General features: G+C 44.1%; 1 protein-coding gene across 2 annotated transcripts in view; it reads left to right on the plus strand.

Annotated features, from left to right (window-relative positions):
* BRWD3 (bromodomain and WD repeat domain containing 3) overlaps window positions 1–15180 on the plus strand; it is a 69009-nt gene extending 53829 nt beyond the window's left edge. For both annotated transcript variants that reach the window (XM_066639863.1, XM_066639864.1), the window contains exons 36-40: window positions 143–295; window positions 1904–2073; window positions 3339–3436; window positions 5173–5331; window positions 7255–15180. In XM_066639863.1, coding sequence (XP_066495960.1) covers window positions 143–295; window positions 1904–2073; window positions 3339–3436; window positions 5173–5331; window positions 7255–8012 — 1338 coding nt within the window. In that variant the 3' untranslated portion in view covers window positions 8013–15180. The remainder of the gene's footprint in view (window positions 1–142; window positions 296–1903; window positions 2074–3338; window positions 3437–5172; window positions 5332–7254) is intronic.
* The last annotated feature ends 1202 nt before the right edge of the window (window positions 15181–16382 follow it).

Raw genomic sequence — 16382 nt, forward strand, 5'->3', positions numbered from 1 at the left:
CCTAGTACAGTTGTGAGCAAAACCAGAACCGGATCCCAATCTCAACTGCAAGCGGGCCTCAGGTTTTGGCATTTGTGGAATGTTTTATACATGGCCTTGTGTGGTGATGCTACTTTTAACACGCATGAAACGATGCTTGCAGGATTATCGTGATATCGTAGACACTCCAATGGACTTCAGCACTGTGAAAGAAACTTTGGAAGCGGGAAATTACATGAACCCACTTGAATTCTACAAAGATGTTCGCTTGATCTTCTGCAACTCCAAAGCGTACACTCCAAATAAAAAATCAAGGGTAAGCACCAGAAGTACCTGGCTAGGACTGCAGAACTCCAATGCAGCATGTGAAAATAAGGCACAGAATACACTTGAACATGGATATAATTGTTTTGCTCTGTGTAGCACCCCTGCAGTCCCTATGGGTTTACTCGGATCTGCACCAGTGAAATTGGTGGTGCAGATTTGAGTAGCTCGTGTAGGGCTTTCAGGTGCAAGGAGGGGATAGGACGTGGCGGCAGCCAAGGCTGTTGTCCCTGCCCCCTCCCTGACCTGAACACCCCCTGCCACCCACTGCCCCAGATTGCTTCCCTGTCATTCCGCAGCCTATTTACCACCCCAGGCTCCCGCCGTCCAGCTTCCCCTTCTCAGCCACCACAATGAGCCTTACAGCATGTTTGCAACAGCTGTTTTTAGGGCAGCACACAGGCTGCCCATCAAATGGACCATTGAGCATGATGAAACAGGTGGTGTTCTTTGAATGTTAATAGGCAGTTGCCATTTGGATATGCCCATTAATGATGGAAAGGAAGCACCCACCTGTCTCTGTTTTTGCTTTTCCAGTAAATAAGATTGTCCAAAGGCATGCTAAGCATTTGAAAAATTAAAAAAAACTGTATCATTGTGCCATATCCTTTATATCGTTTTTTTTTTTTTTTTTTGACGGGAGCACCACCCTTGGGACTTTCAACCAGACCACAAAAGCTCCAAGCTTCCTCAGTTACACCAGAAAATGGAGAGCAGGGGCTGGCTGAATAAGCAACAAGGTTATCAGCACCTCCTCAGCTTGGCTGCTGCATTATCGACCTTGACACATTATGTTTTTCCCTCTTGCACTGAATATTGAGAGGTGTCTTTTCCTTGCTTCCCCCCCCCTTTGTCCTCACTATTAATTACATTTGCAGGAACAGGTTGGCCCTGGAGCCGTATTTATTATTTAACAATAGTAATCGTGCATTTATTCTGCCCAGTGCAGTATCATCCCCACTGTCCTCACAATAAGCTAGTGAGGTAGGTGAGGCTGGGAGAGAGTGACGTGCCCAGGGTTGCCCAAGAACCTTTGCTGCTGAGCAGGGAATCTGGGTCTCCCTGTTCTAAATTCAGCACTGTTGTCATTGTGCCACTCCGGTTCTTGGAGGTTACTTATTTATTGGATTTGTATTCCACCTTTCTCCCCGAAGGGCACCCAAGGCGGCTAGCAATCAAGTTAAAAAAAAATACAGATAAACATTAAAAATACAAAACATTTAAAAACAATTAAAACAAGATAAAATACATAGCAGCAGTCTGAAAGCACGCAGTAAAAGACATAAGTTATAAATTTATAAAAACAGCCCTTGTGGTGCCTCGTAGGCTTTCCTGAATAAAAAAGTCTTCAGGCCCCGCCGGAACGTTAATAATGAGGAAGCTGCTCTCAGTTCAAAGGGGAGGGAATTCCATAGTGCAGGGGCCACCACCGAAAAGGCCCTGTTTCTGGCCGCCATTCCCGTCACCACTCTCAAGGACAGCACAACCAACAGGGCCGCTTCTGATGACCTTAGAGAACGGGCCGGATTATACGGAAGAAGGCGGTCTCTCAGATACGCTGGTCCCAATTGTTTGCTTCTTCTTTTGTCCCACCCTCCAGATCTACAGCATGACGCTTCGATTATCTGCCTTATTTGAAAACCACATCAAAACCATCATTTCGGAGTACAAGTCGGCAGTGCGGTGTCAAAAGAGGAGACGGCCGCGGCTACGGTACCGGAAGAGACTCCGGAGCAGCAGCAGTTCTTCGTCAGGCAGCAGGGCCCCCAGGTGAACTTTGCTGGTACTTCCTACCTGTGAAGTCATCAAGCGTTTTGTAACTTTGCAGCCATTCAGCCTTCCGTCTCACCAGTTGACGTGGATAGCTCTCAGTACACTGTAACATCAGTGAAGCGAGTTTTCCAAGAAAAAGTGCAAAATACAGTGGAGTTGTGTGCTAAGAAGTGCACACGGAGGCATTTTGCACTATGTCTTATACACTTGTGTAAATGCACTCGGGAGAAATTGTGCAACAGTGAGGCAGCCAACCGTTTTAGGTGTGACATGTTCTCCAGTGTGTTGCGTCACACCAAGTCAGATTTCCCTTTGGGATTTCTGTGTGCAAAAAAAATTTCATGCTACCACTTCTGCATGTGCAAGTACCCTTACATGAACAAAATGATAACTTGGGCTTCAATCCTATACCCTCTTACCTGGGAGTAAGCCCTATTGAACTCAGTGGGGCTGATTTTTGAATAGGCATGCTCTGGATTGTGCTGTTGGTTGGGATACGACTTAGTGGGTTTTATGTGTTGTGTTATGTGACAGTGTGATAATAAATGGCGGTTGGGTGGACAGCGTAGATACTTCAGAGCAGGGGTGTCCAAAGTTTTTGGCAGGAGGACCACATCATCCCTCTGACACTGTGTCGGGGGCCGCGGAAAAAAAAGAATTTACATTTTAAATTTGAATAAATTTACAGAAGTTTACATAAATGAATACATTAAAGATGAAATTATATGAATGAATGAAGGTCTTGAAATAGCTCAAGGCCTATAAAAGGCCCTGCACAAAGCAAGGCTGGCCTTTCCTTTGCTGCTGCTACTGCATCACAGATGTGAAACAGTAAGCAGTGGAGGAAGCCCTCATCCCACAGCTCATGCAAGAGGTCAAACAGTTGCCCTCACGCTAAGAACAGTTGCATTGGGCCAGTGCGGGCTCCAACAAATCTCCGGTGTGCCAGAGGCTCATTGGAGACTGGGGGCTCCCTGAGGGCCGCATTAAGAGGCCTTGAGGGCCGCAAGTGGCCCCAGGGCCAGGGTTTGGGCACCCCTGCTTCAGAGTATAAGATCTGCATATCTAAGGAATTCTGTCTGATCCCTCAGACTTGGCAAACATGGGAGAAGTCCCAAAGCAGTACTTCAGAGTGTCAGTTGTTGATGTTCTAATTGGGAATATTTGGGGTTTTCCTCAGTTAAACCTGGTTTTATTTTAGGGTTGAATTATTCCTTTTGAGAATACTACATTGATATTTTGTGTGCATCTTTTACGTTTAGCCCGAAAGGAAAACAAAAGCAACCGAAGATTCAGCCTAAAACAAACCTGAATACCTCACTACCTTTAACTAGGACAAATTCTTCAGTTTCATCTCATGGTAAGTGACGTGGGTTTTCTGTGGCTACGCCAAAGGCTTTTTGTCAAGCAGTCCAGGTTCAGGTTGCCAAGGCCCGGCAAATGACTGGGAGGTGATGATCTTTCTTACCTTGCACAGCAGAAACTTCTCGAACAAAGGTTCTCAAACTTTTTAGCACCAGGACCCACTTTTTATAATGACAATCTCTGTCGGGGACCCCCCGGAAGTGGTGTCATTAACTTGTAAGTGGTGTCATGGCCGGAAGCGACACCATCAATTTAGTCTTCAGTTCTAAGCTGCGATTAGCCAAAGGCCCCATTACACAGCACACTTGGGCTATTATTTTGCATAGCTCAGAATTTAAATATTCCAGCTCAGAAGTCAAAGCAGAACAGAGCCTTCTCCAATCACACAGCCTCCCCCCTTTTCTAGCATCCCATCTTTCCAGCTCTTCAGGCCAAAGCACCCTGCCTCTCTCCCTTTGGGAGACCGTCCTGCCCAGCAGCTCTGCAGCCTGTATTTTCAGCTCTGTATTTTCAGTGGTGGCTGAGCTAGGTGCTGCATGACCCACCTGAAATTGACTTGCAATCCTCCTCGTGGGTCCCACAGTTTGAGAAACACTGTTCTCGAAAAATTGGCCTGCCAGGATCCTCTCCCTAATGAGTAATTCACCTGCAAGGGTGAAAGAGTTTATCTTTTTAGAAACTACATAAGAACATAAGAACAGCCCACTGGATCAGGCCATAGGCCCATCTAGTCCAGCTTCCTGTATCTCACAGCGGCCCACCAAATGCCCCAGGGAGCACACCAGATAACAAGAGACCTGCATCCTGGTGCCCTCCCTTGCATCTGGCATTCTGACAGCCCATTTCTAATATCAGGAGGTGGCACATACACATCATGGCTTGTAACCCATAATGGATTTTTCCTCCAGAAACTTGTCCAATCCCCTTTTAAAGGCGTCTAGGGTAGACGCCAGCACCACATCCTGTGGCAAGGAGTTCCACAGACCGACCACACACTGAGTAAAGAAATATTTTCTTTTGTCTGTCCTAACCCTCCCAACACTCAATTTTAGTGGATGTCCCCTGGTTCTGGTATTATGTGAGAGTGTAAAGAGCATCTCCCTATCCACTCTGTCCATTCCCTGCATAATTTTGTATGTCTCAATCATGTCCCCCCTCAGGCGTCTCTTTTCTAGGCTGAAGAGGCCCAAACGCCGTAGCCTTTCCTCATAAGGAAGGTGCCCCAGCCCCGTAATCATCTTCGTCTCTCTCTTTTGCACCTTTTCCATTTCCACTATGTCTTTTTTGAGATGCGGCGACCAGAACTGGACACAATACTCCAGGTGTGGCCTTACCATCGATTTGTACAACGGCATTATAATACTAGCCGTTTTGTTCTCAATACCCTTCCTAATGATCCCAAGCATAGAATTGGCCTTCTTCACTGCCGCCGCACATTGGGTCGACACTTTCATCGACCTAACTTTTCATCAACTAAGCAATGGCAGTTGTGTACGGCCTCATTTGGGGGGGGGGGGCTGGAGTGCTCGATCTTGCATTGATCGGTGTACTCCAAACCAAGGCAACTCCCTTAGCGTCTCCCTCCCATCTAGAATTGGCTGCGCGCTAGCCCACGTCCCACTGAACCTAATTAAATCTGTGCATCTGCTTGTAAACCCATTTAAAGCATTGTCCCCAAATGGTTCCATGTTGCTTCTTTCTTTTGCCAAGCTAACAACATGCTCCTTACAGTTTCAGATACTACTGAGGAACCTCCAGGCTCAGCTGCTGCTGAAGAGATGGAAAGTCAGCCTTCCTCATCTGGCTGTAACGTCCAGAACCGTAGTGGGAATAACTCCGAACCAGGAAAAAATCGACTTGTCAGAAATAAATCCACACCAGTCAAGCAAGGTGAGAGGCTGTACAAATTACAATACTTTGTTTTTATGCTTAAATATGTGACTAGAATTTCCTGTGATCACCAAGCGCACAGGATTTTTTTTTTACAAATTATGCAGGCCAACACACATTTTGCTTCCTTAAATGTTACACCGCTTCCTGGGTATATTTGGGGTGCCGATTCCAAAAATGGCATCCGTTTAGCCCTATCACGTCTAGTTTTGGAGACACGGCATACCCTCATTAGTGACTGGTTCAAGCAGCTTCCTCATAAGGAAGCCTACACCATGGCTTCCTCACGAGGAGGCTGCTTGAACCAGTCACTAATGAGGCTATACTATATCTCCAAAGCTAGATGTGATAGGGCAAAATAGATGCCATTTTTGGAATTGGCACCTCAAATTCATATCAAGCCACCATAAAGTTTGGGGGAAACTTTTCTGACCCTCAGTTTTGTAGGCCTGTGTTATGAAACTGTTCCAGCAATATTATGGTTGTAGGAATGACCCTGAGCTCCATGTTTTATGTATGTATTTTTATATTTGCTGTCCTGTCCCTCACTTCTGTAGCCACAGGTCAGCTAACAGTGCAGGGCAGGGATCAGAAGCATCCTTGGGCTGCAGTGGTGTAATACGTCCCTGGGAGCAAGCCACACTGTACTCAGTAGGACTTCTGAGTGGACACCCATAGGATTGGGCTGTTAGAGCAACCAGTGACTGAGGCCAGATTGTTTCCTAACATGTGGTGCAGCTGTTCCAGATTTCAAAGCTTTTTAAGGTCACATGACAAAGCAAGCTCTGATATGGTTCCGAAGGGAAAGACAGTTGTGAGATCAGAGGAAAAGCTTCCTTAATAAATCACGTTGCACACACGGGAACCTAGGAAGCTGCCTTGTAAGGACTGAGACCAGTGTCCATCAAGCTCAGTATTTTCAGTGGTGATTGGCAGCGGCTGTCTAGGGCAGGGGTGTCAAACATAAGCCCCGGGGGCCAGATGCGGCCCCCAGAAGCTTTTTATCTGGCCCTTGGACTCTCAGCTCCTGAGCAGTGCTAAGGTAACACTGCTGAAAGGGTGGCCAGCATGATAACTGGGCTCTCCCATATCTTGAAATATGATTAAGATGTCTATATTTTCTCTCCTGTCATTAGCAGCCAGTGAGTTCCTGCATGAGAACAGTGTTTCATTCTGGTTTTGACCTGTTTAATGATATCACTTCCTGTGTAGTGACATCACCTCCGGCCCTCAGCAGGCATCATGAATGCTGTTCGGCCCTCTGTGTGAAAATGAGTTTGACACCCCTGGTCTAGGGCTTCCAGCAGAAATTGTTTCCCCGTCCGACCTGAAGATCCCCTATCTTCTGGGCACTTCTGCATGCAAAGCAGATGCTCCTCCACTGAACTTCAGCCCCTCTTGCTGTCCTGCTTGTGGATCAAGTTTTGGGTGGGAGGGAGCCAGTACAGATTCTAAGCATCTCCCTTTTGAATCCATAGAGCAACTCCCAGAGCAGTTAAATGCCAAACTTATTCTCAGATCTGTATTTTTAAGAACACCAACGCACACCCCTTGCATTTCTTGCCTTTTGTAGGCAGCTGTTGTCCTGCTGGCCTCTGCAAGCTTACTGGCTATCCCTTATGTTTATGATAGCATCACATGCTGGGGTTGGGAGTAGTGCTTGGTTGTAGGACCAAATTGTAAGTCTAGGCAGAGTTGGCAGCTTCCAAATCAAATGCGTAAAGGGCTTGAGCAGGCTGAGAATTAAAAAAAAAACAACAACTTGTATTTAATTTGGACCCCAGGATCCACAGATATTGGCGGGGGTGTGAGTGTTTGTGTCTGGGAATTGATCCCCTGTGGATACCAAGGGCCTGCTTATAGCGCGGTTGACAAATGAATGTGTAATTACACACATGTACATTCATATTTTAATGTCTATAGATCAGCCTCCTGAGAAGCTGCTGACAAATGGTGACGAGAGAGAGCCCCGGGCAGCCATCAAGAGAAAATTGTCGAGCGCGTCGGAAGAGGATGAACACACCGGTGAAGAAGAGAAGCGAGAACAGAAAGAGAAGCCAGGTTTATCCTCCACCGAAAGTGGAGATTCTCGATCCAGCTCCAGTTCTGAAAGCAGATGTGGCTCTGATTCGGACTCCGAATCGAGTTCCAGAACAGACCAGGACTACAGAGATGGAGACCACGACTACAGCAAATCCGTGCAAGTGAAACCGAAAAGAAAAATTCGGCGAAGCATCTCCAACGGGCAAAGAAACTGGCAGGGCAGAGGGACCGGGAGGAGAGGGAGATGGGGACGATGGGGTAGGTGGAGCAGAGGAGGGCGAGGTGGTCGGGGAGGCTGTGGCAGAGGAAGGAGAGGAGGCAGGGGAAGAAGAAGAGGCCGAGGGCGGGGAGCCTCCAGGGGAGCCTCCAGAGCCAAGCGCCCACGGATTGCCGACGACGAGTTCGAGAACCTTTTTGGTGGGCGCTTCAGCGAGAACACGTTTGGTCGGTTTGGCAGGCCGCCTCGGATTAAAACCAGGAACGAGGGCCGGCGGACCGTTTTGTACAACGACGATTCAGACAATGACAGTTTTGTGCACACCGAAGATCCCCTGAACCTTGGCACCTCCAGGTCGGGCAGGGTACGGAAAATGACCGAGAAGGCCAGGGTGAGCCATCTCATGGGGTGGAATTATTGACCGATTGGCAACGATGAGAATGAACCCTGGTGTTAAGACTTCGACGGCCTTTTACTGCAGGGATTTCTGCCAGAAAAAAAAAAATCTAAGCAAAGTTGGGTGGGAGGGGAGCTCCACTCACTTTTTTTTTTCCTGTGGTGCTTTTCCATTTTCCATATGGTTTTCGTATGTTTTGAAGACTTCTGATCGTTACACATTCTTAGCCATCCTTTTAATTGCAGCAACGCTTCCCCCACACTACACCTTCATTTTGTCACAGGACTGTGGTGTTCGAATCATGATTATGAAGTATCTCTGTTGCTTCCCCCCCTTTTTTTGTGCATTATAGAAACAGCACCTTCTTATTGAATTTGTTGAAACTGCCATGAGTTCCTTGCAGATCATAATAACTTTTGCACAATACACCAATCTTAAAGGCAGCTATAAAATGTTTACATTTTCTCTATTGTGCAAAGGATCTGGATTATTTCAATCTTCCCAGGCCAAATGCTCCTGAATTTGTGCTGAACCGAAGTGTATTCCTACTTGGATATCTTGATAGGCTTTTCCCGTTGTTTTTCATGCTTTGAGAGAAGGAGAGAGAGAGAGAATGAGAAAGAAAAGGGTTGGTGCCTTGTAAATATGTAGCAAACTGTTGACATGAGATGTCTAACACATGCATTAACTTTATTATTTAAAAAAGAATACTTGAGAACGTTGACTATCTAGACATACAGGTGCCAAATGCAATTGCTATAACCAGTTTTTCTTTCTGCCACCCTCCTATTTCTATAGCATTAATTTTGCCACAGAGAAGTTAACATTTAGTGTTGAAACAGCACTACGCTCTCAAGGTGTGGTTTTGCCAGTAGCTTAGCTACCTCCTGACTTGAAATGAATGGAAACTTTTACAAAGATACTTCAGTCCCCTTACCAGAGAGAAGAAAATGAGTTACGTGGCAAGAATGAAGTCGCTCAGCACACTACAAAAGTAACTCTTTTTTAGTGACCTGGGCTTCAGTCTGAGAGTTTTACTCAAGATGCTTTTTGCAGCTATATTCAGAGTTAGCAGCCAATCTCACGTTATGCTTTCCCCACAGTACCTCACTGTGATTTGTGCTTTTAATTTGTTTCTGAAAACATGAACAAAAGTTTCTATACCATTTTACATCTTGCTTGAGACCCCTTTAAAACGGGCCTACATTTGGTTTTGTATGTTAAGCAGCTTCTAGCATCTCAAGCGTCCAGAAAGTAATTCCGTGTACCCTGATCCAGAGATTACAAATTGGCGTGGAAGCTCCTGTGCCAACCCACTCTGAGCTCCTGCATTCAAGGGCTTCTCCATTTAGTGGGGGGGAACGACCCAGTTGAGGTGCGTTCATTTATTTGTGCACACCCATCACTTCCTTCCATTGAAATGGACACAAAGGTCCACAAATGCAAGAGACTGGTGTTTGTGTTTTAGTGCATGTGGGTTTCTGGATGATGCTGAAGACATGCAACTTGATGATGTTGGGAACTTGTGCACTGCCTTGTAGAAAAATGGTTACCCGTACATTAATGTGTGTCATACTCTGGGAGATCTAGGGTCCGAGAACCGTTCCTTTCTTGCCCCTCAAGACTCTCAGTTAATTGTCTTGATGAATGGAAATGTGTGTTCTTTTCTTTGAGATGAAAGAGTTGCATTTTACTATTTTGTGTCATTGAGAATATCTGAGCTTGCATAGGAGGATTGGGAGAGTGCAGGGAAGAAAGACAGACCAGGAAGACAAAATAAAACAATGGGTGAAATTTCATGCAGATCTTTTTTTTTTTCCCTAGCCTTCCGGACAAATCTTTTGCCAGACACACTTGATCCAGTAATGTTGACGAAAGAAGACAGTAGGGTTATATATCTCTATCTGTATAAGTATATAATATATGGGTAATAAGATCCACACACAGAATAGAGGCTGTGGGATTGGTCTTCCATGACTATCGTGTTAATAAAACTGTGCCACAAAATTTAGTTAGAAAGAAAAGGAATTTGCTGTATTGTTGAGGATTGTTGGGCAAAAGTGGGCTATTAGCGTTCGTAGGTAATAAACGGTAGAAAACTGAGCGCTTTAGAGATGCAAGTCAGATGTCTGGTTCAGCAAACCCTTCCACTTATGGAAGTTTTAAGGTATTTGTGGAGCTCCTCTGCCCCCGCTCCATCCCACCCCAAGCTGTCCTGTTCTGTTTGAGCTGTGTGGTTATCAGTGTGCACCCTCCATTGAAATTAGTGGGGCCACCCACTAATGCCAGAATGTAAATACATAAATGTATTTGCATCTGAAAATATTGTTTAGATGAGTGCTGAGGATGCATGAGCATGGAGTTTTCCAGTTCAGTATAACCTTTAGAATACACATCCCAGGTGTGTACTGTAAAAAAGAAACACCTTCCTCTTTAGCATCTTCAGTCTTGGTATGGAGACATAGTCCTGATGGGAGGAGCGAAGGGGCAGATCTCTTCATTTAAATCTCAGCATGTTTTTAGCACCAAATAGAAACACCTACCATGTCCCTCTTGTTTAGACATAATGACGTCTAAACGTGAAGATGATCAGCAAGGCAAAATCACTTTGTGGTGATAAGTATTAATTGGATATATATTTTTAACTGGCAACTAGTCAGCAGAGATGCTACTGCAGCAGGGCCGTCATCTATTGTAGAAAAAAGAAACAGTTTCTTGGGCATTTCAGCTTCATGAGAAAAATAAAATGTGTTTTGAATCTGGTTATTCAGAATAGTTTCAAATAAGGATTCTTGCTTTTATATTTTTTCCCCCCCATGGATGTAACGTTGTGCAATCGTCTGTCAAGTGATTAACCTGGACAGCGTTGCCTCACAAATGTAACGTTTGATTGGTCCATTGAGGAATATTGTAAAAAGTTTTGACCTGAAAGTAGTCAGCGGGTGATCTGAGGGGGTCAGTTCTTCAGTAGCAGCTCTCAGAATCATTTCCAAGCCTCTGCCTTGTTGCATCTTGTTGTGTTCTTGGTACTGGTTCTGAAAATTGTAGTTGCCAGGTATTCATGGCCCCTGCAAGCAACATACGCACTCCACAGATAACAAAAGGCAGGGTGGGCTCACCTGCCCCACCATTTGAGTAACCCCACAGCAGGTCATTCAAGATAAAGTGCTTGGATTCTGAACATCTTGAAAACCCCTCATTAAGCCATTTCTGCCCAATGTTGCATATATACTACAGCGATCAAATGTGTACGCCTGTGGGCTGGGCAGAAACGGGTTAAATCAAGAGATTCCTTTTCAGGATCAGCTTAAGAACTCTCTGTTGTCCTTGCGAAATTAGTAGAATCCCCAAGGCCGTTGCTTGGCCCAGCACTGTGCAGCTAAGAGCAGAAAGCCTACTGACCGTTCCAGTACAGCCAGTGGACAAAACTGTAGCTTTGGCCCTGCCTGCACAAGTAACAGAATGAAGTGGCCGAATCCTGAGGTGGCAGCCTGAATTTGAGTGATTGACAGGATAGGGTCCACGTGTCTTTGGTTGTGCTCCCATGTTGCGAAAACTTCCTTATAGTCACAGCTAATCCATCAGGGACTTAGTTTCTAGTCCAGCCTGTGCCTTGTTCTGTTTGGAAGTTTGGGGTGGTATTTTTCTTTTTTAATTGGGGAGCATCCAAAAGTATTTCTCCACTTTCAGGCTACATCGACATGGCCGTTTTGCACTACCTCAGGACCCTTGTCTACTGCATATGTAGATCAGGCCCCGATCCTGGAAAGGCTTTCGGGTATTTTAAACGTTGGTGCTTGTTACTGAACCTTTAATACTTTCAGCAATACATCAAATGGTCCACGCTTGCCGAGCTTTCTGTACTTACCCAGCAGAACAAACCCCTCCCCCTTTTGCATTTTGCTAATGCAAAAAAAAATGAGGCCGTTGGACTTGCTTGTTCCTATCTGAATCGATTGACTGATACCCCTTGGATGGATTAATAAGCTTACAGCCGACTCTTGAGGTTCCGTTTGTTCCGTTTGCTTTGTGATTATTCAGAAAAACCGAGGGTAAAGCAAGGGATGCTATTTTTACCACCTTTTCTCAAAAGCCACAAACAAGTACTGTATCCATTCAGTGTGGGTGTGTTTTTTAATTTGGTTTGCCTGCCAGTTTAATCTCTGCAGCATCTCCTGGTTTCTTGTCCAGCCTTGACCATTTCATGCCCTGCTTTCTGTTGAATCTTCAAATTCTGCTTTACTCCCCCTTGACTTTTTTTTCTGGCTGCTTTTTCATTCAGTCCTGGTGTTGCTTTTGTTTCATTCTCTCTTTCCCCCATCTGTACTTCTTCCTCAAGCCTTATGTTCATTCCCACACTAAACCTGTATGTGTGCCAGCATTCCTCTTGATAGCTCTCACCGGCAATAACTTCATTCTGTCAAGGCCAAAATTATGCTTGACGCTAAACCTCCCCAAGAGACTGAACTGTACAGAGTATCATCAGGTCAGATTTAGTTTAAAGGATTCTACCAGGTGGCTGAAATGCGTTGCTCAGTCAAATCCAAAACATCACACCAATGAAGGCAAGTGAAATAAAATAGCATTGTTTCACCTGAATTACCCATGTTTTGCCATGCCTCTGGCCGGCTTAGCCATGCCTGGTTTTCTACCATCTTGAGAGCCCCAACCTGTGCATGTTTTACCAAGATCATAACAGCATCTTCAGCAGTAACCAGCCTGATAATGTGGAAGTATATGTTCATAGATTTATGGTATGTTTACCTGTTTTTAAGATGAGAGGGAGAGAGCTTTGAGTTTTCCCCATATGAGCGTATGATGGTATATGAAACCTTTAGATACTGTCTGTGGAATTCTAGATCTCATGAAGGATGCTATGCTGTGCTTAAGATTGGAAGAGCATCTTAGATGCTTGGTTAAATATGAGTCTTCATTAGTAGCGCTCTCCCCATTCTCTTCTGTCACCAAGGGGTTATGACTTCTGCATGTTACCCTAAGTACAAAACAAGTGTTTGTACCCCCCCCCCAAACATTGCCTTCCATTTTGTTTGTAACAACTGGAGTCCTCTCTTGCAAATTTGTGGCACCCACTCCTGTAGGAACTCAAGAGGTTCCAGCCTTTCAAAGACTTGCCACAAACCATCTCGGCTGCCTCCTCAAGTTAACTGCTCCTTCCCCATTGCCCAGATTATCTTATTTAGCAGTGTTTTTGCAAGATCAAAGATGGATAGGTGGTCTTGTGGCCTATTCACAAATTGCCACGAAAACCTTGCCTCTGTCATTGGGCAGCTTCAAAACCTCTCCTTAACAAGATGTTTCTCATCAATACCCTCAATCATGCAAATACGTGTGTGGTGGTGTTATATATATATATTTTAATGGATTCACCGTAAAAGTGAGGTTAACTTGAATAATTTATCTTTGCCTAGTTCAGCTGATAATGTGCCCGGGGGGAAAAAAGGAATGAACCAGATTTTAGTATAAGACTAGCATCTCCTTAATTTTACAGAGAATTGCTTCCACTCGGTCTGTATTGTAATGTTAATGCTTTATGAAAAATATGTACATTGGTTTCTTAATTTATGCTATGAAATGTCACGGGAAAACGTTTTTGTAAAAAAAAAAAATTACAAATATTTATAGATTGAAGGCTTTGTTAACCTACCCATGGGTGGGTTTTAAGTGGTCATATAGTATAAATCCTAGGGAGCTGTCATATTCTTTAAAGTATGTATTAAATGGACTGCACACTTACCAGGAGGACATTTTTGAATATTACTATATCAGATGTTTACATTTTTAAAGAGAATACTTTTTAAAAAAAAACGTTGGCGGTACCAATCTGCATTTTTAGCAATTCTATTTTTTTTGTTGTTACGAAAAAATACACCACCCAAACACAAAGAGTTGTTGAACATGTATGGTTTTTGGTATATCTGGAGGTCAACCCATAGCAAATTCATGTGTTGATAGATCCGGGGGGGCGGGGCGGAGGATGATGAATGCTTCTAGCATTACCCATGCTGAACATCTCTTGTGCAAGCTCCATTAAAAGGAAGAGGAACTGCTCAGGATCTTAGCCTTGGTGCATTCCATTCATTTTATAGGAGCATGTGCAGGAAACCTTTGGGCCAGATCCTGCCCTGTGTTTTTCAATGGAATTGCTGTCACAGCCTTAACCTATATAGTATTATTTTATGATGGTGCTTATAAATACATGCATATGATTTCGATGCGGGCATGTCATATCTGAGTGAATGTTTGTGCAGGCGGTAAGCAAGTAGGGACTCCGGTGCATTCCAGCGAATAAGGTTTGTGCATTTTCCATCCAGCGTGTTAAACTCCGACCATACAGTGAGACTTTCAGAGGCCCCGGTCTTTTTAAGGGTCTTTTCTGAGGCCTCCCCACCCCTCATGTAGGAAGCATGAGAAGACCGTAAGATAAGAAAGAGCACTTGCAATGTGATGGTATAAAATTGTTCATATTTGAATATGTGATAATGTTTTCCTGTTGTCTTAAACTTTTGTCAGTTTCACAATTGTTTAACTCCCACCAACAGAAAGATAGTTTTTTTTTAGAATAAAAAGAAATTAAATGGTTTTCAGTTAGCCCATATATCCAAACCTGTTTTCACTTTTTGGGGGGTGATTGCTAAAACTCGAATAAAAAAGGGTGAAGAATATGTATAAAAGTATCGCAGCAATCTTTGCTTAGAAATGTCCTTTTTTTTCACAGTTGAGCTTGGAAAACATGGAAGGGGCCCGAAAGCCTCTGGTTGTGCGCGTTGTGTCCTCGACAATGTAAAATCACCAAAAAGGGGGGCAGGCGGGGGGGAACACAAACTGGTTTGAAGTTGAACTAATAATTGTCTTGCTTCACTCTTGATTTCAGGAGACTGCCTGTATGTTCATATATATATATATATATATATAAATATATAATATATCTTTACATCTGCTATCTCAGGTCCCTTTAAAATGAAACGCTTCAGGGATTTTTAGTGCCATGTGATGATGGCAGACCAAATGTAATATTTATATGCAATGAGCTATTAGTTTTTTGTATTGTAAAATATGTAAATGTGTAAAGATTTTTTTTTTCCTAGAGGCTTTTCGGGGAGGAGGGGGGGGTCACAATGTAATTTAGGATGTTTCATTTTGCAGCTGTGGGATTATCTTAATTAAAAAAAGAAACCCTCATTCTTTGATCTTTGTTTTGTGCTTTCTTAAGTATTCTTTTTTGTATACTATTTTATCATTAAAAAACAGACGACTCTGAGCTTGGAATAGAGAATGTCCTGTACAGTCAATGAGCTTTCAGGCTTCCTGGTGTTCAACAGAGGGAGCTTTGGCCTTTGGAAAAATTGCAAAGAGGACACTATTTCTGTAAGTGTTTTCTTGTTTCTCAAACTGGTCGCGAGCCAATTTCAGGTGGGTCCCCATTCATTTCAATATTTTATTTTTAATATATTAGACTTGATGCTCCCATGGTATGTGACTGCATTTGGGCAAATGTGACAGACCTGTACTTTTAACAAGCTACTATGTATATTCTTTTAACAATGATAGTCAATGGGACTTACTCCTGGGTAAGCGTGGGTAGGATTGCAGCCGTACAGCCCAATCCTATCCACACTTTCCTGGGAATAAGCCCCTTTGACTCTAATGGGACTTACTTCTGAGTAAGTAAGTAATCCATCCATAGTAAGTAAGTAATCCATGCAAAGGATTGGGCTGTAAGAGTGCAAAAATTTTTCCTGCCTGATGATGTCACTTCCGGTCATGGCATCACTTCCGGTGGGTCCTAACAGATTCTCATTCTAAAAAGTGGGTCCTGGTGCTGAATGTGTGACCTGATCATTGTGTGTGTGACCGGATCATTGGTGGGTTGTGCAACTGAAACTGCCAAGCTGATAGCAGATAAGGAAAATGTCTTGAGCCCCTCTGGAAAGGGAAACAGAGCCACAAGTGTACTCGAGGAAGGCAGCAGCCCCAGAATGGTCCTGGTGAATGTGGAGCTCAGCAAATGCTCCAGAAGGTACCCTCTGACCATATTAAAAGGGCTTTAAAAAGAGGCTTGAGCAGCTACTAAGGTGAAATTTTTTTTGGGCTCGTAAAGCTAGCTGAGTCCTGACACAGGGTCGTTTAGAAAAGTGGGTCCCATTGCTAAAAAGTCTGGGAACCACTGGCTTAGATCAATCTGTCTGATTTTGTTTGGTGCGTCTAAGATTCACAATGTCTAATTTAAAAAAAAACAACAATGCAATTTTAAGCATACCCAGGTTTTCTTTCATGAGTCAGGCTCTTCACCTATCTAGCTTAATATTGGCAGCATCACTGCAAGGTTTCAGATGAAGGCTTTTATCTGCCCTACCTGGGGACTGATCATGGAAT

This window comes from Tiliqua scincoides, chromosome 12, assembly GCF_035046505.1.
Source record: "Tiliqua scincoides isolate rTilSci1 chromosome 12, rTilSci1.hap2, whole genome shotgun sequence".
In the NCBI taxonomy this organism is placed as follows: domain Eukaryota; kingdom Metazoa; phylum Chordata; class Lepidosauria; order Squamata; family Scincidae; genus Tiliqua; species Tiliqua scincoides.